This window comes from Exophiala dermatitidis (genome assembly GCF_000230625.1).
Source record: "Exophiala dermatitidis NIH/UT8656 unplaced genomic scaffold supercont1.1, whole genome shotgun sequence".
NCBI classification, from domain to species: Eukaryota; Fungi; Ascomycota; class Eurotiomycetes; order Chaetothyriales; family Herpotrichiellaceae; genus Exophiala; species Exophiala dermatitidis.
Genome location: NW_008751646.1, coordinates 24,202 through 51,484, shown reverse-complemented (window position 1 = coordinate 51,484; position 27,283 = coordinate 24,202). Strand labels below are relative to the sequence as shown.

The following is a 27,283-nucleotide window of genomic DNA, read 5'->3' as shown; positions in this document are numbered from 1 at the left end:
ATAATGGATCGCGCCGCTTGGGTCGTCGTCCTCGTTTCGTGTCAACTGGAGACGGAAACGGACTTCTCTCTTGGAAGTAGATGCGTCCATTGTAGAAAGTCGAATTTTTCCCGCTCCTTGTTGGACTGCTGTGCTTCTGGGTTTGGACTTTTGTTCGGTTCACGCGGCTCCAAGACCAGGGACCGCCGATAGTGCATTTGAAAACTCTTTTCCCCCACGGATCGTACTCGTACCAATTGGTCTCGCATCCAGGCCTGTAACTCGGATATCTCGGAGAACCTGTAAGGAACCTGGAACCGTTGGAGTTCGGAAATAATCTTGGTCGTCTTGATGTGTTTGTCTAGGTTGATCACAGAGATCTCACCGGCATCCGTGGACAGGGGCCGGGTAGCTGGATTGGCGGAGTCGACCATGGTGAGATCTGTCAAGTAGACCCCGATAAAAGGAAGACAGGGTGGCACATGCGACTGAACGCGATGACGAAGCACAGAGTAATTCTTGGACACGTCCACCACTTTGCAAAGCTCATCGAACACCAGTTTCGTTTTCTGTGGGACAAACTCCCAAGTTTTCTTCATGCGTTTGATGTTGGTCGAATCCAGGGCGCATACAATTGCCATGACGGTGTCGTAATTGTGCAATTCCAGGCACTTGTTCGCAATCTTCACCCATTGTTTGATGATGACAGCACGCTTCTTGGGCTCTTCCAGCTGGAGCACAGAATCTGACACCAGATTCGAAACATCTGTAGAGAGTGTCGACATGGCCCTTACGTTGACGGCCAACGAGCTCGTTCGTTTAGTCCATTCCGTCCCCAGCAACTCCTCTGGTAAGATGGAGCAGAAAATCTTCGAAGTTTTCAATGTAATCTGGCGCGCAAGCTCAAGGGGATCAAAATCGAGGATGCTGACATTACCGCCGCCCATTTTCCATGTCCTCAGGGCGGTCAGCTGGCTCTTGGATATGATCGGGGATGGTAGAGGGCCAGGTGAATCGGTATATGATGTATTTGGCCTTGGCAGGATCGGGCTCTGAGCGGAAGACACTATGTCGGCCAATTCGAGGATTCTCTGACATGCCATTGGGAGCACTGGCCTGAGCTGCTCTCTTGCAAAGCCAACGATGACGGGGAAGGCCGTGTCGTCGCAATCGTGCCTCCAGTAAGACTCCATCCAAGCCGTGAGCACATTGTACACACGAAGTCGTACCGCACTGGCAATATTTGGGTTCGCCCCAACATATTCAAACCGATACGCCAAAGCCTGAGCAAATTCTTCGGGTGTGGTAAATTGCCGAAATGTCAGATAGATCGTGCTGCTGAGAACGGGGTCCGAGGTGGAATCGTGTGTTGTCAATCGTTCCACCAGCGCATTCAAAGTCCCTCCAACGACTGCACCCTCCCGATTGAAAACCAGTTCCTGGGCAAACGTGACGACTAGTATTTCTGCTTCGGCGTCTTCATCCGAGAAAGATCCACCAAGTGTGGGTGTGGTTGCCCATGACTCAGCCGGTGGATCGGCTTCATAGACTGAATTGATACGGGTTGAAGCTGTGGATGGGCGGGTACATGATAGTCGGCGATGCCTGTCAGAGCCGCTGGTAACTTGTAGTCTTGAAGATTGCGCATGGGCGTCGGACTGTGATACTCCAACGGCCTTGTCACGATGTGAGACAGGAAGATGCCTGGGTTGGACGTTATCATTGGGCTTAGACGTTCGAGAAGTGTCGACGGCGGTCGGTGGTGATCCGGCACTGTTGAACGAAAGTGGAGGACTCAGCATTCCTTGGGAGATTGAAAATCCTGCTTTTTTGTTCTCGGAAACTTCCTCCACGGGCCCTTTCTCGGGAGCACATCTAGGGGCGGTAACGGTCTCGGGTTGAGCAGAGTCTCGCGTATTCGACCCATCTGACGCCCTCCCAAACAATTGGGCAAGATCCTCGATTTCAAAGTCGCCAATCTCCTCCAGTGTGGCCTTGGTCCTCGCAACACATCGACCCGCCGCACTCACACAGGCAGTGGCCGCCTGCAGGAGGTTGTGAGCCTCGTCCGGTAGGTAGGCTATATCTTCGTCCGCAGTGTGGAAAGGCTTGAACACTTCTCGTGCAGAGTGCACCAGTTCAGTGATCGCGTCGTACAAGGCATCCTTTGCCTGCACCAATGGTCGGGAGGTGTTATGATCTCGCTCGATGACAGTTTCGACAATCACGAATAGTTGACGGCATGAGCGCACGGCGTTTTGAGTCGTGGCCAACAGCTCGGAAGACGAGCGGGATTGTAAATGAGAACCCAGGAAGGATGCCAGAACGGTCAGAAAGTCGTCATAAGTTCGGTGAAGACATTCCGAAATGAGCTTTGAGTTCTTCGGAGTAGTATAAGACATTCGATGGGTGAGTGAAGAGTGGCGGCGCATCACAGCAGGCTTTGGAGAGATGGGGGTGGTGTCGGCAGCCACCGACTCTCTTCGGTATCGGCCATCATCAGTCTCCTGTGAAGCCGATAGAGCTGATGATTCTGCCCTTGTCCAAGCGTCCACTGGATCGCTTGTAGTCTGCTCTATCCACGCGTCAAAGAAAAGAGCAGCCCGCATCACGATCTTGAACGCCTTCAGAAGCATATCATCTAACCTAATGTCAAGATCCCTGTGGGGAGATTGTCCGCCAACCTTTTGCTGCAACAGTCGGGCGGCTTTGACGAGCCATGCAAGATCCGACAGGAGGTTCTTGCGAGTCCTCCTGATACCTTCATGTTCTTTCACCAGGGCCGCATTCCGCGCGAGGCACTGGCACCTTTCTAGCAAAGCACGAACTCCGGCAACCAATCCTCTCATATAGTCTTGATTTCGAAACACATTCAGGTTGGAGTCACCGCCACATCGTACCAAATCCCAGAAGTCGGTCAATGCCTTGAGGAGGGGTCGCATGGCGGCATGGTCGTAGGCTTCACAATAGTTGGTTGGCAGCCAACCGCGCGCACCAGTGTCCAACAAAGTGCCGTCAGCCCAGCCATTGACATGCACAGAGTGTACCAAGATCAAATCGCCAGCATTGAGAGGCAGTGTGACCGTGGTAGACACCTGCGAAGCGGCTGGCTGGAAAGGATACAACGCTCGGAGGTAGTTGTGGAATCGGGCACGAGGAGCGCGCGTTTCGTCGAGGACTGCCGAGTCAAGCAACCGTGCCGTGCTCATTCTGTTTGCATTGCTGCTGGTTGTTGCGCCGTAAGACTCTTCATTACCATCCTGGAATATCCTAAGGCGACTTGCGTAAACGCTTGAGGGTCGGGTGTTGCGCATATTGCGTCCTGCCGTTCATTTCGATCAAGATCTTTGGAGGGTCGCGTGCATTGTATCCATTCTCTGAAAGAGGGAGGATCGGTACGAGGAGGGTGGCAGAGGATTCGACGAGAGCAGCGGTGCAATCCGATCAGCGAGAGTGAAACGGAACAGTCGAGCGTGAGCAGAAGCGTTGCTTCACCACATGTGTCCAATGCCAATGCAACAAGGGGCAGAAGAAACCCGAGGGCAGTCTGAGGTGTCGAGACCGAGACGAGGGGCGTGTTTCTCTCCGCCGCGCAGCAGTGCTTCAACTTTTGACAGACGCAAGGACCAAAAGGAGGTTGCGGCACGCGTCATAACACAACAAAATAAGGATGAAGAGAAGACACACGACAGAACACGCGACTCTGTTGGATTGTATGTGAGAATGGACTACAATTAGGATATGTAGCTCCAATAATGATTCCAACTCGAGGAAATATACAACGGCGACAAATTTCCTTTTTGTCCTTCCGCGAGATACTAGTAAGCAGCACGTGCAGGATAGACAATCGTCAACAATCAGTATTAATATGTCAAAGTCAATTACATATACAGGTAGTATCCCTGTCTGGGCTTGCTGGGTCAAACGATATCGGCTGAGCTGGACCTCTCCCTCATTCGAGAGCGATTGCTTCTCTGGATTCCCATGGCGTAGTACAAATCTCCACATGCTTAGGTATCAATCACAGTACTACAATAGGATGTTTTCCGAGTTCAAAATGTTCCTTTCACGTGCAACTACAATGAAAAACAAATCGGGGCGATTGACGGACTACGTGAGGCTCCCTAGGGAGTCTCTCGAAGTGGCTTGAGGCCGAAAGGCATTGTGCACCAATCCATCCTTTCAAGGCGAGGCACAATGACAGGGTATATCCTTTGAAATGTGCTTAAGGATTAAGGCATACTGTTGGTATCCAGAGGCCACTCGTTCAAAAGTAACCACATCGCTGGTAGTCTTCCCAAAATCATATCATCATTAAAAAACTTGAAAAATTGCACTATAGTCGCCGACCAGTGGCAGCGCACTGTGTCTGGAACTCTCCCAGAGAATCACGCACTATGGCGAATGGCTCTACGGTGGCGCCTCTTCCAATGGTCACGCCGGGGTAGACAACAGCGCCCTTCCCTATAATAACCTCAGAGGCAATGGAGACCTGCTGTGCAATCCAGGGTGCTCCGGTGCCTTTGCGATCCACGAGGTCTTTGCCGACGCTCTGAGTGAAGATGGTGACTCCTGACCCAATGAAAGTCCGTGGCCCAATGTCCACTTTGCCGCAATCGTCTATTTCACAATTCTCTCCAATGAAAACATCCTCCATGATTTTGATGTTGTATCCGTACGTGCATTTGAAAGGCGCCTCGATCCGAGAACCGTGACCGATCGTGCCTTTCTCGGGCGGATGCGAGATGAACTTGTGGGTCGTATCTTTGCTGGGGTCAACCACTTTTAGTAGTTTGTTGCGGATTTCTTCCTCGCTGGCGTCATGGTCTAGAGCGCAGGCCTGGTTGTATCGGGCCAAAGCTTGCTTGCAACGTTGACGTTCATTGACCAAGGTTGGATCATGGTGATTGTAACTCGTGTGTCTCAGCATCTTGGAACGTTCAACATCCTCCTTCGTGAATGTCTTGGATCCGGACTTTGGATTTTCCAAGCCGGACGACGGCAATCGAACATGTCCACGGTCATGACTTTCTCCGGGCAGGTTGCCATAAGGCGAACGGTAATCAGATGGCGGTTGTGAAGGCCAGTGAGGGGTCTGTTGCTGGGCAGGTGCAGCAGCAGCAGCAGGAGGAGGAGGAGGAGGAGGAAGAGGAAGAGGAGGGGGACGAGAAAGGCTGGCTGGGCTTGCTTGTATGGTCGGATGCTGGGGGGACATTTGCGGTTGAGGTTGCGAAAGGGGTGGCGGGGGATGCGGAGGGTGTTGGGAATGTATTGGAACCTGAGTAGATGGTCGGGACATATCTCTGCTCGGGGCGTTCGAATGGTGTTCAGAACGATTGACCTCGGAGAGGGGAGGGAGGTGATCAGATGTATAAAGCGGTTGTGTTTGGGCCGGCTGTGACTGTTGTTGTGCCGGTTGGATTTGTTGGATTTGTTGTGTCTGTTGTATCTGTGGTTGTGCCTGGGGCGGTGGCCCTTGTGTCCATTGTTGTTGTGAAAGGTAGGGTGGGTGGATTCGCGTTTCCTTGTGAGAACTTGAAGGACTAGTTGTGTATTGTTGTTGGCGCTGGCCGTTGGGGTCATCAACTTGGCCTGGCCGTATATGACCGGCATCGTACGGCCCAGAAGCCCGGCTGCTGGTCGGGGAGTCTACATTGGTACGAACTGGGGTGGTCGGTACATCACTCTGCGCATCCTTGGACTGTAAAGGCATCACCGGCCTCACTGACCCGCCGTTGGCTGGCCACATATTGCGACGCGTGGTGCGTGTGTAGCCTTTACATTCGAAGCCTCCTCGGATGCAGTTCGCACCTAGCCGGTCAGTCGACGGTCAGCCTCGCCACATGACAGAAAACAAGCCGTTCTTACACGTTGGATGTTGCTCGTCGCATTTTTTCTTCCTCGCCCTGCATGTCAAGCAGCCAGTCTTTGTCCTGTTGCTGAAGTTACGTTTTCGCTTTGGACCACCCGTGTTGGTCTCGCCATTGGTGCTGTGTTCAGTATCCCACGACCCTCGCTGGGCTTCTTGTCCATTTGTTTCCTGCTGCAGAGCTTCAGCCAGCCGAGTCTCTGCGGTGGTAGGTCGGTTAGGGTTTGAGGGACTTGACGACCATGTCTGAGCGGTCTGGTTGCCTGCGCTGCCGTTCTGATAGTAGCCTCCGCCGTTTTGATCAGCAGAAACCAAAACATGTAGTGCCCTATTTGCCAAGTGCTGAGGTCCAGGCCGCTGCGAGGGACTGTATTCGTACGAATGTTGTTCACCATATCTTTCCTGCTCCTCGGATTGCGACCTTTTGCGTTTGTGGCCGGCGGTTTCCTTGCTTTGTAAGGGAGGATATGTGCTACTTGGGGTTTGGGAGGATAATTCACTACCCCGTCGAGGGTTGTCTTGGGGAGATGACAGGCGACTGGGAGAATCACTTTCTGCTGACCGTCAGTGCGTTTCCTTTCGAGTATATGAGAGACAAACCGTTGCTGGAGGTGTGATTGACTGCGACGAACCCGCGAGCGCCAGCCTCGGGGCTTGAAGCCAAGTCATTCTCGGCTGCCATTGTCCCAGCGCAGCCAGTATTTCCAACACAGCTTCCCGGTGGTGGTTTGATGTTGCGATGGCAATTTATAAGTGGACGAGCTGCCTCCGTATAGGCCAGCAACTCCTGAAGTCAAAGAAGCGACAAGGGGTGGGCAATGCATGAGATACCGAGACGACTCGGGCGCTTCCACAGTCCACAGCACTACTGCTGGGAAGGTGAAATGACGTCTGCGCAGGTCGATCGCGGTTAAAACATTTGGAAGAAGCACGCGCACAGTGCTGGGCGGTTAGGTGTGTGATAATCGGATAGGAACAGTGTCCTACGAGCAGTGTTCTTTCTCTTCCAGCGACAGTATGAATGAACGTCCCAAATCCCGGGTATGGAGGGAGGTCATCTCTCATATGTTGTGCATTGGCAGTAAGCGGGAGCCGCCAGAAGCGCAGGCGGAGCAGGTTAGACTCGGAGGTGGGTTGCTTCCGCTGTTGGAGCGAATGAAGTTGTGGAAAACGTCGACGAACCGGCCCGGGAAGATGTGGTCCCTGGAGAAGTCGAGCTTGGAGCGGGTGTGGGACGGTGTTTCTATCCATCAACCCAGACGAGAACAGAGCATCAGTTGACCAGAAGAGGCGGAGAAAACGAAACAGGTAGTAGGTCGGCGAGAAGCGAGGATAATAAGACGCACTGCAGGTAAAAGAGAGGTCACCACCTAGTACCCATTTCACGCCGCAGCCGCAGGCAAGGTCCGTGGTAGGGGGGGGAGGTAGGTACCCCACTACTAGTAATCCTACACCACTGCCAAAACATTGTGCTAGCACTGCAGTACCTCAGGTTGTAGAGTCATAGGAGAGCATCCCTAGTGGCGCTCGACTGAAAGAGTGATGGAAGAAACAGCAAATGCACCACTGCCGTGCAGTGCGTCCCGCTGCCAGTGCATCTTGCTGCAGTGTATTGCTAGTACTAGTCCAAGACATGACCGGGGACAGCGTCCGGCGCTTGAGTCAGGCGCTTGCCGTCTGCCGCTCGTTGGTCCAAGTTCGGATGTAGGACTCGAGTAGGTCCCCTCTCGCTGAAGCGTCCGCGGTAGGACCTGAAGTAGAGATACCTCCAGTAGGCTGTATCACAACTGCAGTCCGGTCCTCAAGCTGCCGCCTACAGTGTAACCTCAATCCCTGCCACGGCAAGTCTGCACGTCACACGGCGAGAGTGGCGGGCGTCAGGCGTATCGGACCTGGGTTGTTGGAGCAGTGTATCCAGTGACTGGCGAGATGTGCTTTGGAGGATACATCGGCTGGAGCGTCTGACTTCAGGGCCGCCGTGCCGCGATGGTGAGCAGTCATGCCGCCATGCCGCCTCATTCTTACACGCCCCGGGTTCGAGCGGGTCGATGGCCAGGGTCGATTGTCGTATCAACACCGACCATGGCTCCAGACCAAACTGTCAGTGCTCGGGGAAGGGAGCTTAGCCCGCCTAGTAGTGCGCTCCTACATCCGGAGCGTGAACGACTGGGTGAGAGTGCTTCTTGCTTTGCGCCAGCTCCGGCATCTTATTGGTGCAGTTTGCATACATTGTTTCTTGGACTGTGACGAAGGATGCTGCGCGCGTATATCACCTCGCTTGCGTGTCAGCTAAGTCAAGCGTCACGTGAAGTCGCGGTAAGTGAAACCACACTAACAAATTGCCGACCTGGTTGAACCAGACGGAGCCGCGAGAGAAAACTTTCTGGTGGTCATCATGGATAGCACGGTGATGGTGGACCAAACACTTGGTAAGATGAACAACATATATAAGGGTGAACAGCAATATATTAAAGTACCTCTTGCGAGTATCCAGTGCAAGAATGTGCCAACTCTCCTAATTGTCCGTCCATGTATTCCACTGGCTTCGAAATCCAACTTCGTTGTGGTGATGGTGGGCTTCCTCCACAGGATATATCGAGGCAAAGTCGGCGTCAGTACCAGTTAGACTGCCGAGGACTGCGAGTGTGGGCCGGCCGTGTGCACATTGAAAAGGAAACACACAATGGGCCAGGCCCCGGACCAGCTGACAGCTCTCCTCGAAACCCAGCCTGTCGTTGAACATGATGGCTGTACGACATGCGCGAGACTTGAGCAAGTCAATGACACCGCTTGGGCAGGTGGCGATATCAGACACCCAGCGTGTAGCGTGGTGACAAGATTCTTGATTGAAACCGTCCCCGACTGGATGCGACTTCTGAGATTGCTTTGACCACACCTCGTTGCGGAGAATATCGATCAGGACTTTTGGCTCAGCACGACAGCGAGCTGCAATAAGATCTGGTAATGTGATGACACTGATCCGGCTATGATTGCTGCGTTTTGACGTATAGTCCATCTGTTGATCACTCGTCTTTACCTTGTAGTCGAAACACCAGTTCTTGAAATAGTCCCGCTGTTCTTCAAATAGTCTTGCTTCCATTTTATCAACCTCGAAATCTACTGGATTTTCCAGGTTGCAACTTTTGCGTTCACACAACTGCAGATATAGGTTCTCCAGCTTGATCCGCTCATCCGCCGCGTGTTGATCAACAAGAACAAGGAGCTCTTTCCGTGAAGTGTCACCCGCCATTGGAACAACAGCAAGGACAAACTTTTCGTCCACCTGTCGGATGATGGTAGCGCAGCTGAGAGAGCTTTTTGTGACTTGCCCAATGCCGTCAGCGACTCCCCTCAACTTGCCGTTACCACAAGACATCATTGGGTGTTCCACAGTCTGGAGTGACTGGATTGCTGGTTCTGTTTGGTGGAAAGGTTTTGTTTTGCAGTATTTCGTCAGGTGAGAAGGAAGCCGGGTTGTCTTTGAACGACTCCCAAGCGCGGCCAGTTTCGGTCGCTCAGTCTGAGAAGTTGTTGTAGGGAATCGGATGCTAGTGTCAGAAACAATTGCTCCTGTTCGCGGGTCGAGGTGAGTAATTCGGCCATTCCGCGGATTCGTCCATGAAAGCACGGCAGGTTTCTCATGCTGCTCTCGTCCACAATCCGAAGGGTTGAGAGTATGATGAGCTTCATCTAGCGCAGTTGAAGCATCCGACCGATCATGTTCACGCAGTTGGATCAGTCGAGCGGCATCTGTGGGCGCATGTAGTTGATCAGGCTCATGGGGAGCACTCTTCGGTGGATTTGGATTTCTGGCATGTCGTCCACTCTTCACACGATGCCAACTGTTCAGATGTGATGCTTGGCGAATACTTGGAGAGAACGCTTCCTTGTTCTCAGATTCAATCGTGGTAATGCTATTCGGTTGTCTTGAGCCACGCTCGAACCCATGCGACCGCAGGAAGTTAGACACCAAAAACTCCAAAGCCTTGATCAAACGTTCAACGGCAGGCCGAAGCTCCGCAGGAGCATCGTCAAGGTTGGTAAGCGATGTTGCATTGTCAGACAACAAGGCCACTTTAATGTAGAACATTGGCCACCTATCCACGCCTTTTCCTCCGCTTTCGGACCTGTTTGCCTTGGCTGCCATATCGGTGCCGAAAGTAGAACGTTGAAAAGCCTTATTGACAGCAAGAAAGATTTCATTTGCTCCCTCGGACCCAGTTACTGGATATTGGCCAAGAGATATGAACTGGACATCTTTCGAAGGACAAGGTTCCAATGAGAAGATCCCATAGATTGAAAATTCGTCTGACCGCACCGTCGCTGCTCGCCATGAACGGGATTCGCGACGAGCCATAAGCCTGGCTTGGAAAAGTATTGAAACCGTCGAGTCGATCGTGATTTCATTTTTGTTCTGTCGTCTCGAGTCGATATGGACAAATCGCTGCCTACCATGTTTGAGAAACAATCGCAATTCCAAGCCTTGCGGATGTGCAAGCAAATATCCAACCAAGGTCTTCTTCACCCGATCAAAACCTCTACTCGATTCTGCAGTCGAAGTAAAATGCTCGAAGATGTGTCGGGATCGCACGGGGATATCGCCAAAGAGATTATGGACGACCACTGCTGTTCCATGCTCCGTGATCGCAGTTCCTTCATCTTCCAGATTCAATTGCCGGCAAATGACATTTCCTCGGTGCAGAATTACTCGGTCCGTGTGGTGTTTCGAACGATGTCGAGAGGTGATAGACAGGAGTGCAAGAAAGGACAAGCTGGACAAAAAGCGCCCATATCTACCGAACACGGGTCTGGAAGGATTGAGCTTCGACGTACCTAATCAAAGTATTAGTACATTCCAGGGCGTGGTGAAAAGAGGCGCACAGTGAGGTCTTGCCAATTGTCCGTCGTCAGTAAACTCGGTGCTTGGTATGCCTGCCCCGTCGTCGCGGACAGAGATGTAGCCTTTTGCAAAGTCCACCTCCACGGAGACCGAACGTGCCTCGGCGTCTAGCGCATTTTCGACCAAACCCTCGATCACATCTTCGTGAGACGTGATCAGTTGAGACGATGAGAGGGTCAGACGAGTGTTCTCTGGAAGTGGCGCAATTCGATGGGAGATACCAGCCATGGTAGTAAGACAACTGCATCACGGCGGCGCCCCGAGTTGTGGTCGGCGAGGGACGAAGGCCTCTGGGAACATTGCCATCAGGACGTTTGTATTTGGAGTTTTACCTCGCAAGCGCAAGGCACTGAAGTACCTTACCTAGGTAGAAGGCACGTTTGTGAATGCATCAATGTTTGTTGATGTGCGGATTTGGATGACTTTACGCCAAGCATTCACCCTTTGGACCGTTGAGATCCCAACCTTTGGACGAACAAGTGTTGTATGATAACACGCTACATACCTATATACATTGGCGGCATGCAAATTTGGACCTATATTTTTCGACGGCATTGGCTTGCTGAAGCCTGGTGTATACGATGACGGTGACCAAATGGGTGACTCTTGCTCGCCAGTGCCTCCTAAGGCGTATATCTGTGCCCGAATTTGATGCCGCTTTGCGCGAGCTTGACAAGGTTGATGGCAAAGAACTGTTTGGCGCTTTCATCGAGTGCCGGGCCACATTTTGTGTTCCTGGTGACCCCCTTGTTTCCTTATATCTCGACCACTTGGGCAGTTCAGGTCTTGTCAGCATTTCCGATGCGCTTCTAGTTCTCATCGGCAAGTGGAACAGCGCGCCAAAGCTGTTTTCTCGTTATTCGCCGGAATGCTATAGCCAGACATTGCAGGACCTAACCATGGTGGCTGTTTCACCAAAGTACAAGGTAACAGCTACGGAATCCAGAAAGTCACTCCTGCTGGCCTCACGATGGCTCTCATCCATGGCCCGTACTCTGCCGAACTTACTTGGAGAGTCACCAAACGCCAACAATGTCATCGAAGCACTGGGGTTTCTTGTTGCCTCGATTGCAGCAAGTGATGGTGGTTTGGAAGCACTTTCGCCTGGAGGGGATCCGGCTAGAAATGAACTGCGGGAGTCCATCCGACATGCTTTTGAGCTCTGTCTGCCCTTGTACTCTGTACTCTCTGCCCAGCTGATGGAACGGCTCAACACTGTTCTGAAGCATATCAACCTTTTGGATAATGGTAGCTCTCAGCAGGGAGCTGGTCAACCATCTGCGATGCAGATTCTACAGTTTCAGGTTTCAATTCCAGAGTCTGAAATGGTGGCCTCCAAGCTTGCAACGTCGTTGTATCTTGAAGCGTTGCTTATGACAGGTGCAACGATTGATGATGCTGCGACAGTCAACTATATGTGCTCTCGCCATCAGAATGACTACCAGTCTGCGTTCATGGACTTGGTGGCTGCCTCTTTTCACATTCTCAAAACGCAGCAGAGCAAGAGCATATATTACCAGCAATGTCAGTTATTCGTCCAGAATAAACTGCCTATACTGCTTTCAATGATCTCGGGCTCTTCTTTTAATAGTTTCAACACCGAGCAAGCAATCATTGATGGTTGGGCCTACCAAGATTTGGGCGCCGTCGCCTCTCGATTTCTTCACACTTGCTCCCTACACCATCTGCTCACAGCGCAGGCCGTCTCGCAGTTGTTGGGGAGTGAAGAGAACAACACCACCAAATTGTACGCAAAAGATGATTTGGTGAGTCAAGTTCGTGCCAGTCACACACGCGGCCCAAAACTGGTCGATGAGCTCGTGCGGAGTGACGGAAGTGCTGGATCTATCAGTCAGGCTTTGGTTGAGATCATGCATAGCTATTGCCAGAGCAAGGAAACGCAGTACCTCAAAGACTTGGTGAATGCCATTCTTCGAAAGCCCGCGGCTATCAATTGTATTTGTCTGTTCATTCGGCCCGCGTTTTGGCTTGGACCGCTTTGCACCCTTTTGGATGAGTGGCGCTGGGATGAGATTCATGGGGAAGCACAACCGGTATATGACGAATTTGGCGCAGTTTTCCTTCTGGTGTTGGTTACTAAGACACGATTGAGGTTATCAAATGCGAACGTTGGCGTCCGAAAGAAGGATGGGTTCTTGGCCCGATACTTCGACCGAGAGAATCTCGAGGAGAGTCTAGAAAAGCTGCCTGAAGCAACAACATCACATCTTGGAAATTGGGTCAATGCTTTGTATCTTGCCGAAGGTCTCAGCGATGAATTATTCACCAGTTGCTCTCCACACGATTTCTACTTGTTGATTCCCACACTTTTAAGACAGTCAATTGTTGCCTATCAGCAAGGAAAGTTGACACAAGAGTCGTTGAAAGCTGGACTGGATTGTAAGTGATCATACTTGTCGCTGTTTTTCCTTCTGACTCGTCGCAGATTTGCTCGAACCTTTCTTGTTGCCCTCACTGATTCCTGCTTTGGACTGGGTTGGGAATCTGGTCAAAGAGGACCAGATGTCTGCGGAAATTGTTCTCCAGGCGCTTCTCAAATCACCCAGCGGTTCCGAATCTCGAGACATACACCAAACCATTTTGGGGGTCTGTGCTCCAGAGCTTGAGATGAACATTCGGGCTTCTCAGTCTGACAAGTTTGGGTTTGCGCTCAAAGTTGTCGAGCAACTTCCCGAGTCTTCATTTTCTGTCGCGAAACTGCAAGATGGGCCTGTGGACGAGGTTCAACCGCATATCGTTGCTCTGATCATGCAACAGTCTTCCACGGTTGGCATCCCGGCAATGGTGCGGCGGCTGATTGAGATTCAAGGTGCCGAGCTCGCTTTGAAATCGTTGCTCGGTGTTTTACTGCAACTCAGTGGTAGTCCTGACTTTTTGCTGTGTCTGGACGTGATTGCCACGCTTGTGTCTGTCGTTCACAATGGTCTCCGTGAAGCCCTGCGTCTCCAGTCAGGCACTCTTGGGACGTTGTTGAAAAAGGGCGATACTCTTTCGGCTGAGGCGGTGGTACGTCTCCATCGTCTGGTAGAAGCTTATACCAATTTTTTGACTCCTCATGACATGGGATTGGACTCTTTTGATTTTACCAACATTGATACGACCAATCCCAACCTGGATGAGAATGCCCCTACATCTGGAGATGTGGAGAAGGAACCATCGCAAGCAGATGGGATCGATCAAGTTTTGGATGAAGTTGCCGCAATGGGCAACATGGATTCGAATGATGCCGACATGAATTTTGACGCTCTTTATGGTTTACAAGGTGGTGATATGGATCTGAATGATCTGGACTTGGATATGTTTTAGTGGAGTTTGTCTTTGTCCGATTGATATTGTTAGTATTGAATATATAGTCTCGACTCGTGGTATGTTGAGAAGGCATTCTCCAGTGGCATCCTCGAGCCTCCCTCTTTGAGCAGAAGTCAGCACGATTGAGTTGAGGGCCTTGAGGCCCCCCAATGATAGAGAACTCCTAACTTTGACACATAAGGGTACTGGTCCACTTGGATTTTATTGGCTTGCTCGCAAAGCTTGAATTTTGATTTGCTGGTAGTGAATCTAGCGTCAGCCAGCAGCAATATGAACCGAAAGAGATAAAGCTGTGTTCGTTAATGTCCAATGGTCAGTCATGACAGCTTTTGGAAGTATTCAAGCAGTGCGGCGTAAATTTCTCTCAACACTGCTGTTACCTTGAAATGTCGTGGCTGGCAAGTCTGGTGAATCCCGAGTATGGATAAGCAGAACAAATCTACTGCTAGCCTCCCCAAGACTGTCAAGCGTGCTGGAAAAGTCAAAACAGGGTGTTTGACATGCAAGTAAGTGCAACTCACAATCATGGAGGCTGTCAGACCTTTCTCATGACCTGATAGGATACGTAAAGTCAAATGCGATGAAGCTCGCCCATCATGCCATCGCTGTCTGTCTACTGGTCGCGTCTGTGATGGTTACGGGATTTGGGGAGGTGGCAACCGCCCTGTTCGACATAATACAACTTCCTCCAATGCATCGGTCATCACTGCGGGTACAATTTCAAGTCCGCCACTTTACGTCGTGTCGGCAAACGAGCAAGCATGTATGGAATGGTTCATTCTCAGGACAACCACCAAACTACCTGGTCCTTGGAAGTTGGCTTTTTGGACCACTCTTTTGCCTCAAGCATGCACCACGACGAATGCAGTTTTCAGAGCAGTCCTGGCGCTCAGTTCAGTCCATAAAGTACAGGCACTCGATATCCGAGATGGTACCATGGAGCTTTTTATGTTGCAACAATACAATCGTGCGACAAATGACCTTCGTAGCCTGATAGGCAGGGGGAAGGACTCTATACGAGCGACATTGATTACTTGCGCGATCTTCATCCATCTGGAATACCTACGAGGCTGCTACAGAACTGCAACAATCCATCTTCGACATGGTCTTGCTATATTGGAGCACATATCAAGTGTTGATATGGTCGACGAATGGATCGTGGATACTTTTACCACATTCTTTATTCAAGCGAAACTCGCCGGACAAGACGTTGCTTTTCCTCAACATCTGCAGAGAAAGCCGGGACTTCGGTTCAGTACACTGTATCAGGGAAGGCAAGCCCTCGAACATATTCTGCTCCGTATAATCGGAGTTGGCGACGCCTCCGAAATATTCCTGGACTGTGAAGCTGTCCACAACGAACTGAATCTCTGGCTCGAGGCTTCTGAAATTTGTGTCTGCACATCTACCCTGGTTGACCAGTTTTCCTGGAAGCTTCTGCGCATATATAACACTATGGCTCTGATCATGGTTAAACGTCTACGGCCGGCTAACAGCGAGTTGCAAACCACTATGGAGAATCCTTTTCGTTCCATCTTGAACCAATGCCAACCACTCTTTGACTTTGTGCGCAATAACTCGGCTCGAGCCGATGACGCCTCAGAAGTGATAGCTGATATCGGCTGGATCCCGCCTATCTACTACACGGCACTGCATAGCTGTGATCAGCGCACAAGAAAAAGGGCCGTTGGTCTGCTGCGTCTTGTCCCGCATCGTGAGGGTGTCTGGAATTCTGTTTCAGCTGCGATGGTAGCGGAAGAACGTCTGCTAGACAATAAATGACTCGAAGAGGTCGAAGAGGACGACGGAGTAATATTTGAGCTGGTGGTAGTGAGATCAAAAGAGGCGTTTCTGAGTCTGAAGTGATGCGGCTGCCGTGGAGCTGATTCGGACCAGAGTGAGGTGTCGGTGAGGTATTATAGAAGTGCAGTCCTGTTCCTCTTCACTAATACCTGCGGGGTTTCCCTATAGTCTGCAAACGCCCACCCTCTCCCTCTTTCACATTACACTTTACACAATCTTGTTCACAAGCCATGATGGCTTATATCAAATGATCCTTGATCGGCTTGATGCCGAGATGGGGCGGATTGATACCGTGAAAATGGTGCCCGAAGACATACAAACCTCAAAGAATATATCTCAGCATCTCGCACTATACATGCCCTCAGTGCTCCATCATTTGGAAAAGTTGTTCACCGCACTTCGAGAGCGAAAGGAATGGAGGAGCGGCACCGCAGGTAGATGGAAGAAAGCCGGAAAAGAGGGGCCGGCTCCGCAGGAAGAATGATCGATTGAAGAGCGAAATTAAGCGTTTCCAAGAAGAATGCACACAACAACCGAGTCGGAGTCAGTGGTTGGACATGATGCCCGAGGTGATCCAAGAAAAACGCTCACGGCAGTCTTTGGATTTGGGCGGATCTACCGCCGCTTGGTGTTGTGATCTTATCGAACCTATGCTGAAACTGGTGACACTCCTAGTCAGTATATGTGAGAGGAAACCCCTAATTGAGGACTGCTAAATAAACCGGCTGGAAATGAACTGGAGTGGGGGCATACCAGGTAGGTTGTCTTCGGAGACATAAGATGGTCGGAGACTTTGGTAGCAAGGACCGTGGTACCAAATACATAACAATTGCGGATGCCAGAATCATTTCCCGTCAACGGTCTTACCTTTACTCTGAGATACCGCGGTGCATACGGTTTCATGCATGAAACTTTGAAGACGCCCATATCTGTCCCGGTGTTGAGATGGCGAAGTTACCTTATTCCGAATACAAGGATGCTGGCTTTTTACGATGGCTAGTGCTGGGCATTGCCTGTGTTGCAAACTTTGCGGACTTATTCCAGAGCTCCATGGTTCTATTTGGATTGCCTGCCATCGCTGCTGACTCGAGCATGAATTTTTCTCCGACCGACATCAACTGGGTTATCGTTGCTTACACCGTCACCTTCGCTACGTTTTTAGGAATTGGAGGCCAGTGCGCCGATCGGACTGGACCACGAAATACCTTTATCGTCGGGCTATGCTTTTTGGTCTGGACCAATATCCTATGTGCATGGGCACCGAATCAATCCGCCTTCCTGGCAGGAAGGGCCCTGGCGGGTGTCGGGGCTGCCCTAACGGTAGCTATAACCTTCCCTTGACCTCCGATGACCCCTTACTAACCTCTCCAGGCTGCGACTGGAATACCTATCATAACGAGACTTTTCCCTGAGGAAAAAGAACGTACAACCGGTCTCTCTATCTACATATCCTGTGCGCCTCTAGGTACCATTCTCGGGGTTGTGATTGGTGCCGCTCTATCTATCTCGAGCGTGGGTTGGCGCTCATTATTCTGGGTAACGATGATTCTGGCCGTGATAGCATTGGTCTTCGCGTTCCTGTTTGTTCCAGCATTCGAAATAGCTTCCTCAGATAAGCCGCCAATCGACTACCTTGGCCTCACCATGTTCACTCTCGGTACTTGTCTCTTGGTGTATGGGCTCAACGACGCCGAAAACAGGGGCTGGAAGAGTGCTCCAGTCATCACTACAATTGTACTTGGGGCTCTCACGCTTATCGGGTTCCCTTTTGTGGAGGCAAGGTTGCAAGCACCATTTATTCCGCGGACGATTCTCTTCAATCGTCACGCCATGGTACCTGCCTGCTCCTTCATGTTCACTGGTGGTGGCTGGTAAGTAACCCTAGGATGGGCAAAGCCTTTTGATCCTGTGCTAGTGTTGACATCCACCTAGGATCACCTGGCTCTTTCTCGCCACTCAGATATGTCTCAACTCCCTCAAATACTCGACGATACTAGCGGCCTGTTACTTTCTGGTATGACCCCTCAGAGAAAGTGTGAGGTTGTGGAAGTTGACAACTTGTTAGCCAGCTGCTTTTGCTTCAGTGATCGGTGGTGGTATCGCCAATACACTGGTCAACATGAAACAAACCAGCTTGCTCATCGTCGGCGGATACACTCTCAGCGTAGGCGCCCTTATTCCATGGGGTGTCATCGGCCCTCAGTATGGGATCTGGTACGTGATTGTGTTCTCTGCCCTATACCTATTTTCGTCGCCAATCGTGACTGTGGGAGCACAAGCACTTGTATTGCAAGAGGTTCCGGTCGAGGATCATGGGAGAGCTGCTGCGCTGACATACGTGCTGTACCAATTTGGCAGCTCACTCTTTCTAGCGGTTGCAAACATCCTCATTGGAAGCACGTCGAAAGGAGAAACTCCTCAAGGCCTCCTGGTTGGCTATCGCAACGCGATATGGTCTCTTGTTGGCTTCACCTCAGTTGGTCTAGCATCTTTTGTCGTGCTGTACCTGCCAGGCCAGTCTAAGAAGGTGGTGGAATCTCAAGCAGCGGGGACAGTGAATGAGCCAGGCTCAAACAAACCGGAACCCCTTGGAGAGCTTTGAAGGAAAAGAGAGTCGATTTCAGCCTTCTCAACAAAGCTTGAGATCCGGAAAGTCAAAGATAGGACTTGAGGAGTTGTTGGCATGTAGAGCATATTTGGACATGTTCATGCAACGATGGTGGACACAGGCGTGGAACTTGAGACTTTGAATCTCGGCCATATTCAACCTGGCCAAGAATATACTGGGATAGTATAAGCCGTTGTGATTTCACATACCTACCTATGTGATTTCATAAGGCCCGGAGCCTCCTTAGACCTATATACTTTGTAGAGGTTATACGATCCCGTAGGACGCCGCTTGGCACCCAAGGGGCGCGATTAGTCATACCTGGGAATCGACGTGCGACTGAACTTGAATCTGAACTGAGGTTCGCAGTCCAAAACACTGGCTGTGATTTGATGACCACTCAACCAGCACTCCCTCAGACCCGGAGTCTTGCTTTTTTTGCGAATGGCACCATAACGAGTCAAGCTGCTGGGATCATTAGTGCCGCTTGCGGCCTGGGAGCATTCTCAGCTTTCTGTGCCATTGTACTGCGCATGGACACTGCGCGCCATTCCTGCAGTCTGTGAACCTGACAATCCTGCGTGCAACTCGTCCTTCGCCCCGCAGGGATCCATCACTACTTTGCAGGATGATTACAACCTCACCTGGTGCGGCGCGGTCTCAAAGAAATTATGGAAGAGCAATTCGTGACAAGCACGGCGAATTGATGGGTGACAACATCATTGGAATCTACCTCTCTGAAAGACCTTTCCATTCCTCATTCCCGAGCGAGGCCGTTGTTGACGAAGCCGAGACCATCGACGAACTCCATGACGCCACCGCCGCCGAACTCGGGCGCTTTGTCGATCATCAAGACAAATTTCAGAACCCACTGCTGCTTGGGGCCGGCTTGCATGGTGTCGTGGTTCTGGCAGATATCAAGGGTGTAAAATATGCTCTGAAAGTGGTGAGTGTCGCACCTAGTCGTTGCTTGCCGTAGTGACAAGTTGCCCAGTTCAAGAAATGGAAGCAACCCGGCCCCGTCTTCTACCGATACGAGGATGCAGTCAGAATGACGCCACTCGCGAACGAATGCCGCGCATTTGCACGTCTAAACTCGCACAATGAAAATGGCACTTGGGCTGCCAGATGTTATGGATGGATGAAATTGTCCGATACACAATTCGAGGTGATAAGTCGTGTTGTCGATTCTCACGGTCTGAGTCGTTGGGCTGTTGTCAAGGAATATCTGCCGATGCCCACAGAAGGGTGTCATTTTGATGAAATGCGCGACAAGCTGAAAATTCCAGGGAGGCTGCGGATATATCCTCAAGATCTTCGTCTCGAAAATTGCAGAGGCGCAAAGGTTGTCGACCTCTCTTCAACCTTGACTGCCCCCTGTGCAGAATGGTCGGAGTTTGAATTCAACTTCTTTTTTTCTGAGATTGCTCCCTGGATGTTTACAAACGTACAGCTATGAGGAAACGCATTTCAAGACTTTTCATTACTGGCAGCTCGGATCTAAATATGTCTAGCACTGCCACCATTTTCCACCTCGAGTTGCAGGCCCTTTTTGCATGACTTCAGCCTCAAGATTGCGATCTTTCCTCCACGCACACGATGATTCTTCACCCAGAGAGAGGTGTATGTGTCCTTCACAATGTGTCCTGCGGATTTGTCGCACCACTGACTGGCACATCATCTGCAGCAATATGGTGTTGGAGTGTGTGCCCTCCTGGTGATGGGTTTTTGTCAGCTTCGGCAAGAAGTCGCTGTGTCCGACTTATTTCATCCTCCAACTCGTCTAGTCTTGTCATGTCTCGACAACTCTCATCGTAATCCTCTTTCAACAGCAACTCTATGTCATTTTCAACCTCCTCTCGTAGCGCTGAGACAATGTCAATCCCTGCAGACTGGAAGCCAGGGGCAGTTTGTGGGTGCTCATAGAAGAAATTCGTGAAGGCCTGGATCAAAGCAGCTTCCGTCTCGGCTGAGTGCGTCTGCTATGGATGCGATTTGGAGAGCTTTTATCCAGGTGGCAGTGCTGCATACAGCTGCGGCGATTGCACCTCCCTTGTGCCATTGCAGCTCTACTTTGTGTCTGTGACAGCTTCAAGCACCCGACAATTGCGGCGACGGGAGCGCAGATCGGCCAACATGGAAATACGACGACCGCTGCGCAGTTCGACTTCGAAGTCATGAACGACACGCGGTTCTAGCTCTCCCTTGTGCCTGTGACAACTTCAAGCACCTTGAAATTGCGGCGACTGCCACACAGTTCGGCATCGAAAGCCTGAAAGACAAGCGGTTCCGGCTCTCCCTTATGCTTGTAACAGTCCTAAGTATTTAACCAGCGGCGACCGCCAGGCGATTCGACTTCGAGACCCTAAGAGATAAGCGGCTCCAGCTCTCCATTGTGCCTATGAAGCACTGTCCGCCAACAAACAGCGGAGATACCAAGGTAAGGGAAAACAGACGCACACAGCGGACGGTAAGCAAGCACAGGCAATAAATTATCGCCCGGTTTATTGAAGCCGGCGGCAACTGTAAGGACATTTTCCCGTTCCTCATCCGAATCTCCAGTTCTCTGCTCTGCCATCGGAACCCATACTGCGAAGGCTAATAGGTATGAAGATGGCACCATGAAAGTTCAGTTGTGCCGCTTCGATTGAGACCTCCTGTCGGGTCGCAGCGCGAGTCAGGTGCAGTGCATTCCAACACATCTTTGACTCGCTGCTCCATGGTACTGCGACCATGGAACCCTTGTTCAACGTCACTTGGTTAGTAGCTCGAGGCGTTGCGCAAATCCTCTGCTCCTTTCCGGTCTGACCTCAATTAGCGCATGCAAATTGCTCAGGATCGTGGATACGGTTTCTAGCGCGCTGAAAGTTGCAACGCCTAACTCCTCTCCAAACTGTGGACTGGGCAATTGTGGCTGAGGCGGATTGCTCATTAACTTTGCCTATCGATCTCATCGCTGTACTTCATCTAGCCTCAAACCCTCGACAAGTTATATGCGGCAGGAATAGCGCGAATGACACCTACCTGACGTTCAGTCGATGGTAGGCGGAGTTCCGCTCTGACTCTTGTGGAATGATGAGAGCCACTTGACTCTTGTCTCCCTCCTCCTCTCGATCCTCCTCTCTGATGCGCCTTTGATGCGCCTTTCGATCCTCTCCTACCACAAGATGCAGGGAAACAAGCACTGCAAAGAGATTGGAATTCTACACACAAACTTCAGGCTTCACTGGCTAGACAAGAGCTCGGACGAGATTCGCTGAGGTACCTCGATACTACATTGTACCCAGGGGCCCTGTTATGTCGTGGCAGTGTTTGTCTCGCTGGCAGCATGTTGACAATGCCCCAGAGACCTATGCCTTCTCGGGGACGGCACTCCTGGTCTCAAACCACTGTTCCCTACCAATCTGAACACATGTATTAGCTCGGATATCGATGCCCGTTGTTCCGCGGCTGCTCTGCGGGGTGCTCTCGTGTTCGATCTTAGTCGGCGCCCGCCGTTTCCAACGTTCCGCAACGGCTATCCGGGAATTGAAAGTTGACCTGGAGGTCTCGTTGCGCGGGAACTCGGCAATGCTGTGTGCCCACAGGACGCCAGCTCTGAATGCGCGCCGCGTACGCTTGGGATTACAGTCCCAATTCACTTTGCCGCCATCCTGAAACTTTCATATCTCGGGCTCATGGGCAGCTAGGGCCAATGATTGCCTCATCCGCATCAATGCCACCGTGCATCATGTGCGTTAACTGCGAAGCGGTACGGCATCCGTTATGGCCCTCGCTGTCATCCATTCACTGCTCGGTGTCCAAGGATTCCTACAAGCAGGGTAGCGACAGGAATTTCCTTCTCCATTACAACCAATCTTTCCAAGCAGCGTCTTGTGATGCCAGGACCGCATCGCCTTGCTGTATGCGTACTATCATCACCAGTCTCACTGGACCGAGTTTCCTCTCTGTTCGCCGGTCGGACATACCACCATCATCGTTGGAAGTGGGAACCGGTGCTGAGGGAGGCGAACCGGAATATGTACATGGACACTGTTGAGACGATGCGCTCGTTGTGTGCGAGCAGTTGATGGTGACTGTATGGAAGTGCTGATGACGAGCAAAACTGGCGGAAAGAACAAACTAGCTGTGCACTTGCAACCGAGTACTCGCGATCGAGCATAGTGCTGCATTGTCGCGACTTGACGATCAGAGCTGCCTTGACTTCCGTGGAAGAGATATTGAGTGGCGAGAGTCTTGCGTATTCACGTTAATCCAGTGTGTTCTCCGGGAGCGCTCGCCAATGGCACATTAAGCATCATATTGGGTTGCTTGATGCTGGGGGCAAGGGCGAGTGTATCGGCATCCTCTTCGTCCAAGGCACGGATGCCGATAGCCATGTTTACGATGCATAATGCAATTGGCGTAGAGCTTCGCCATTGTTGCCCATGCACCAACGTCAAACTTTACCGGATCTACTGTGTGCTGATCACCACCCTCGGGGAGGATTTTGGCGTCAATGCTTCACCATCAATGTTCAAGAATTCAGAATTGGCGCCAGGTTGCAAGGTCCGTGTAACAGTCCGGTAGGTGTTCCGAGTCTAGCGGTCGCAGGACTTGAGCATTGGCTCCAGCACATCAATGCGGGAGACTCTGTGTGCGAATGGCTCTGTGGCTGCTTATCAAGCACGTTGCACCCTGCACGGTGCTGCAGACGCGCTTGATGTCTCAACCAATCTGCTTGTCACCATAAAGACATTGATAAGATGCAACTTCACACTCGCAAACATGGACTTGATCATAGCTTATAGCAGTGTCGGAATCAGGCTGGGCTGTGACAGTGTTCTTGTACACGTACTGTGGAAATAGTGGAAGTTGACAATGCTCTTGGGGTTGCTCCTGTTCGCTTGGATACCAGGTATGTTGTAGAGCTCGTCGCTGATGGAGACGCCGCCCAGTACGCAGTCAGCAGCTACAGCCGAGGTGCTCCAGACCGCTTCTTTGAAAAAGGTCACAACCCCGCGCCTACAGGGTCGCTTTGAACACATTTCCAAAGCTCACACATTATCGCAGGTATATTGGTCGAGATAGGTGCACTGTCGTTTGTGCATACTATTGTACGACCAGATGGATCATCTGTATGAGCTCTTCGCCAAGGGAGGAACTGGCAATGGCCTACCCAGAGTGCCATATCTCTGCAAGCAAGAATATGACAGTCAATGCAGCTTCGCAGAGTACCCTAGTAAGCAGGGATTTGATAAAGCACGGTTTATTCAGCAAGACTTCGGCGAGCGTGATTCCATCGCCACTGCAGCTTTCCTCCAAACATGGTTATATTTCGGGCTTCTGAACCGTGTCCTGCGTCTCCCGATCATTGTTGATGACTTCGTGGATCGTTCTCAGGCAACCCCGGTGGTCACAACGGCCAAGAGCTGGCCCTCGTACCTGGATCGATGGTCAAGAAAAGTGGAGGCAAAATACGTGGATGAGATGTTGGCTGATATCGATGAAGCACGGTCACATGTTCTAGCCATGCTGCGTGCCGGGTCATCCTGTCCGTTGCCAGAGGAGGTTATCCTTTCGATCATGGTCCTTGGCTCTTCTCTTACCTGCGCCATTGCGTTGAAGATCCCGGCGTATCCTCCAGAAAGCCACACTTCAATTGACGAGTGGGGTGTTTCCTCTTTATTAACGAAGCGGTTGCTAAATGCTGGCTGGTGTATCAATGACGCCCACCGGCTGTTTCGTACGGTCACCACGCCCACCGCAATAGTGGCCTCGTCCATTCGAAGATGTGAAGTTATTTCGAGTGCTCAACACCAAGGATGCTCTCCAGATAAATGTATTGCCAGGAACTTCATCGAGGGCACATACAAAACAAAACATACTGAGCCCGCGTGCAGTTGCAAAACAGTCCCGGTGCCTATGGACGAAGTGAAAGAGACACTAGATCGCGGTGGTGTTCCAGTCATAATCTTCAGAGATAACACAAGTGGCGAAGGGGAAGTCCAACTGGAGGTTTCATCCGATCGGAAGACAAAGTATGTGGCTATCTCGCATGTCTGGGCCGATGGTTTAGGATGTACGGAGAATTCTTTGCCTTTATGTCAGCTTCGGCGCCTTCAAGGGCTATGCAATGAAATTTCCGCGGGCCCATCGAGCATAGCATTGAAAATACTTCGGAAGCCGGAAGGGCGAAATGCCCTCTGGATCGACACGCTCTGTGTACCACGGGAGAAGGCCCACCGTCGGCTGGCGATATCACGAATGAACGCCACATATGCGAAAGCACAGAAAGTGATAATACTGGATTCCGAGTTACTCTCTTTGGGTAAAGCGATCCCCGAGACACTCCTATTGCTGCGTATGATCGGCACAGGCTGGATGCGAAGGGTATGGACGATGCAGGAAGGAGCTTTGGGATCAAAGAATCTGCACGTTAGACTTCGAGACGGATTCTCGGACATTTCTGCTATCTTCGCCAAACTGCGCAAATCTCTGGAATCCACGAATCTCGCCACGACGATAGTCGACAGAGACGCCACAATCTTCTATGAAGAATTTGACAATCTTCGCAGAGCCCACAGCCAGAGCTACTGGCGTGACGGGGTTCCTGCCATCGCTGCATCATTGAGGATCCTCAATGGTCGCTCTACAAGTAAAGAAGGTGATGCATACATTTGCCTGGCGGGAATGATGGGCTTGAAAGCCGATATCATCAAGGATCTAGATGCAGCTCCGCTTCAAGATCGGACAATGATGATGCTGTCACAGCTGCACTATCTTCCGAAACACATCATATTTTCTCCTGGGACAAAGCTCACGGCCCAATACTACCGTTGGGCATGTTCCTCGTTTTGGACCTCGAAGTTTAGCTACAAGAATTGGGACGAAGTGGGTAAATTCTACGACGGGGTTGGACTTCGGGTAGAGTTTCAAGGCCTTGTGCTGGAGCCCTTGATTCTACCTCCTGAGTACATTGTTCTCCAATCTGTACACACCAAGATGTGGTTTAAGGCCACGTACGATACAGCTATGCGTTCGCAGCCGGGAGGGTCTGGCCCGCAGACGTACGGAGTCATTTTTCCTGAACGGAAGTTCCTCATCAAAGGCCTTGGAGGGTTCCAAGTTCCTGCAGCCTTGGTTTTGATCCCGCCCAGGAAGACCAGTTTGAAGGAAAAGTTTTCGGAAGCAAGAAATATTGTCCATTGCGAGTATGTTTGCCAGCTTGTGTTGTCCACACCAACGCCTTCTGACTTGAAACGGGTGGCGCCATATGGTAAAGCGAGGCGACCTTTTGGGACACAAGAGCCACCGGGAATGAGTATCGTATACACGCCACAAACATGGATCATTTCGTAGTTCGATAGAAGAGTTCGAGAAACATGACGGCTATAATAGGCATGAAACAATTTGCATCCTATAGTGTTTTTTTGGCAACCCAAAATTGCGCCTTATATGCATTCTGGGTCCAAGCCCTCTGATCATACCCTTAGAGGGCAGATTAGCCTCTAATCATTCTCCCTTCCAGCGTCACCTCCCCAAAATCCCCCTTTGGGTCCATAAACTCAAAACCTAACTTCTCCGCCAAATACAGAATCTCATTAACAAACAGTGCCCAAATGGAGATAAAGGAAAGAAATTCCCCAATCTCGGCATACAAGCCTATTTTGCAACTAAGTCATGAATATCTGCGGCCCCCATCATCACACAAAGCTTCAAGTAGAATAGTGTGGGCATCAGGCGCAATTATGCCCCTGCGCTGTGGCCTTTGATGTAAGAGAATATAGCAAAAAGGCGCAAAGGTTCTTAGTGTCACCACAGTTCGCCATGCGATCGACGAAAGATTCTGATGACCGATTCATTTTCAATCTCAATGGCTATTCGGATAGACTTAGAGGACGGTCTATACAAGCTGGTATTCCAAGTATAGCTAGTCCTGCTGTCTATAATCTTACTCCGGTGTACTGGATGTACCTGATGAGTGTCTGACATCCCACGCCGAAAATGAAGCATCGTCGTAAATAGCAGATCAACGACTTGTGTTGGCGGACAACTTAGGGCAGCGCAATGGCCTCAATCTCCACCTCGACGTTCTTAGGCAGCTGCTTGACAGCCACGCAGCTGCGGGCTGGTTTGTGAGTGAACCACTTTGCGTATTCCTCATTCATGCCCTATGACGCGCTCGTTAGTACATATCCTCAGAACGTGTACGTGTGTCTAGGCAAGTGATTCATCTCGGCCCCAAAACGCCCTTTTACATGAGATGATAGTGTCCAATTCGTGTTGCAAGACGGGGACACAGTATGGGTAAATGGCAAGCTTACAGCAAAGTTGCCCATATCGGTAAGGAAGATGTTGACCTTGACTACCTTCGCAATGGAGGAACCAGCCTCCTCAAGAATGGTCTGGAGTTGCTTGATACACGCCGCAGTCTTTTCTTGAATCGATCCTTCGACCAGGTTGCCCTGCGAATCGGCAGGAAGCTGACCGGAACAGTAGATGCTGGTTGGGGTCTTGACAGCGTGGGACTATACCAACCAATCATTAGTGCTGCCCTGATGGACTCGGTCAAGAGGGGGAGAAATGATATAATGGTAACTTACGTAGGGTCCAGCAGCTATGGTTGTCTTGTTAGCCCAGATGATGGGAAATGAGTCGACGGTCTGGGCTCTAACTTACCAGGCGCTGCGTTTTTCGCTACAATGGGCGTCAATGTTAGCCATTGTGATGCTTCCATGTTGTATGAGAAGAGGTAGTGGAAGCAAAAGTAAATATAGAGATGTCAGGTGGTTTCCAGCTGTTTGCTATTGTA

The 27,283-nt window shown here is 51.0% G+C and overlaps 9 protein-coding genes across 9 annotated transcripts; 5 read left to right on the top strand and 4 right to left on the bottom strand.

The window, feature by feature from the left end:
- Nucleotides 1-41: 41 nt before the first annotated feature.
- On the bottom strand, nucleotides 42-3,188 carry HMPREF1120_00017 (uncharacterized protein; the record flags this gene model as incomplete). The annotated part of the gene is made up of 1 exon (XM_009154003.1): nucleotides 42-3,188. One exon carries the CDS (start codon nucleotides 3,186-3,188, stop codon nucleotides 42-44), a length of 3,147 nt encoding a protein of 1,048 aa, XP_009152251.1.
- Nucleotides 3,189-4,315: 1,127 nt separating this feature from the next.
- Nucleotides 4,316-6,530, bottom strand: HMPREF1120_00016 (uncharacterized protein; the record flags this gene model as incomplete). Its single annotated transcript, XM_009154002.1, has 3 exons — nucleotides 4,316-5,790; nucleotides 5,848-6,386; nucleotides 6,481-6,530. 3 exons carry the CDS (start codon nucleotides 6,528-6,530, stop codon nucleotides 4,316-4,318), a joined length of 2,064 nt encoding a protein of 687 aa, XP_009152250.1.
- A 1,833-nt stretch (nucleotides 6,531-8,363) lies between these two features.
- HMPREF1120_00015 (DNA mismatch repair protein MLH3) lies at nucleotides 8,364-10,976 on the bottom strand (the record flags this gene model as incomplete). The annotated part of the gene is made up of 2 exons (XM_009154001.1): nucleotides 8,364-10,681; nucleotides 10,730-10,976. The coding sequence occupies 2 exons, from the start codon at nucleotides 10,974-10,976 to the stop codon at nucleotides 8,364-8,366; spliced, it is 2,565 nt and encodes an 854-aa protein (XP_009152249.1).
- Nucleotides 10,977-11,329: 353 nt separating this feature from the next.
- Nucleotides 11,330-14,075, top strand: HMPREF1120_00014 (uncharacterized protein; the record flags this gene model as incomplete). The annotated part of the gene is made up of 2 exons (XM_009154000.1): nucleotides 11,330-13,148; nucleotides 13,195-14,075. 2 exons carry the CDS (start codon nucleotides 11,330-11,332, stop codon nucleotides 14,073-14,075), a joined length of 2,700 nt encoding a protein of 899 aa, XP_009152248.1.
- Nucleotides 14,076-15,218: 1,143 nt separating this feature from the next.
- On the top strand, nucleotides 15,219-15,860 carry HMPREF1120_00013 (uncharacterized protein; the record flags this gene model as incomplete). Its single annotated transcript, XM_009153999.1, has 1 exon — nucleotides 15,219-15,860. The coding sequence occupies one exon, from the start codon at nucleotides 15,219-15,221 to the stop codon at nucleotides 15,858-15,860; it is 642 nt and encodes a 213-aa protein (XP_009152247.1).
- Nucleotides 15,861-16,826: 966 nt separating this feature from the next.
- HMPREF1120_00012 (MFS transporter, DHA2 family, methylenomycin A resistance protein) lies at nucleotides 16,827-18,483 on the top strand (the record flags this gene model as incomplete). Its single annotated transcript, XM_009153998.1, has 4 exons — nucleotides 16,827-17,201; nucleotides 17,253-17,752; nucleotides 17,814-17,895; nucleotides 17,947-18,483. The coding sequence occupies 4 exons, from the start codon at nucleotides 16,827-16,829 to the stop codon at nucleotides 18,481-18,483; spliced, it is 1,494 nt and encodes a 497-aa protein (XP_009152246.1).
- A 634-nt stretch (nucleotides 18,484-19,117) lies between these two features.
- Nucleotides 19,118-19,948, top strand: HMPREF1120_00011 (uncharacterized protein; the record flags this gene model as incomplete). The annotated part of the gene is made up of 2 exons (XM_009153997.1): nucleotides 19,118-19,435; nucleotides 19,484-19,948. 2 exons carry the CDS (start codon nucleotides 19,118-19,120, stop codon nucleotides 19,946-19,948), a joined length of 783 nt encoding a protein of 260 aa, XP_009152245.1.
- A 3,647-nt stretch (nucleotides 19,949-23,595) lies between these two features.
- HMPREF1120_00010 (uncharacterized protein) lies at nucleotides 23,596-25,830 on the top strand (the record flags this gene model as incomplete). The annotated part of the gene is made up of 1 exon (XM_009153996.1): nucleotides 23,596-25,830. The coding sequence occupies one exon, from the start codon at nucleotides 23,596-23,598 to the stop codon at nucleotides 25,828-25,830; it is 2,235 nt and encodes a 744-aa protein (XP_009152244.1).
- Nucleotides 25,831-26,525: 695 nt separating this feature from the next.
- Nucleotides 26,526-27,208, bottom strand: HMPREF1120_00009 (endoribonuclease L-PSP; the record flags this gene model as incomplete). The annotated part of the gene is made up of 4 exons (XM_009153995.1): nucleotides 26,526-26,642; nucleotides 26,796-26,999; nucleotides 27,075-27,088; nucleotides 27,151-27,208. 4 exons carry the CDS (start codon nucleotides 27,206-27,208, stop codon nucleotides 26,526-26,528), a joined length of 393 nt encoding a protein of 130 aa, XP_009152243.1.
- Between the last annotated feature and the right edge of the window lie 75 nt (nucleotides 27,209-27,283).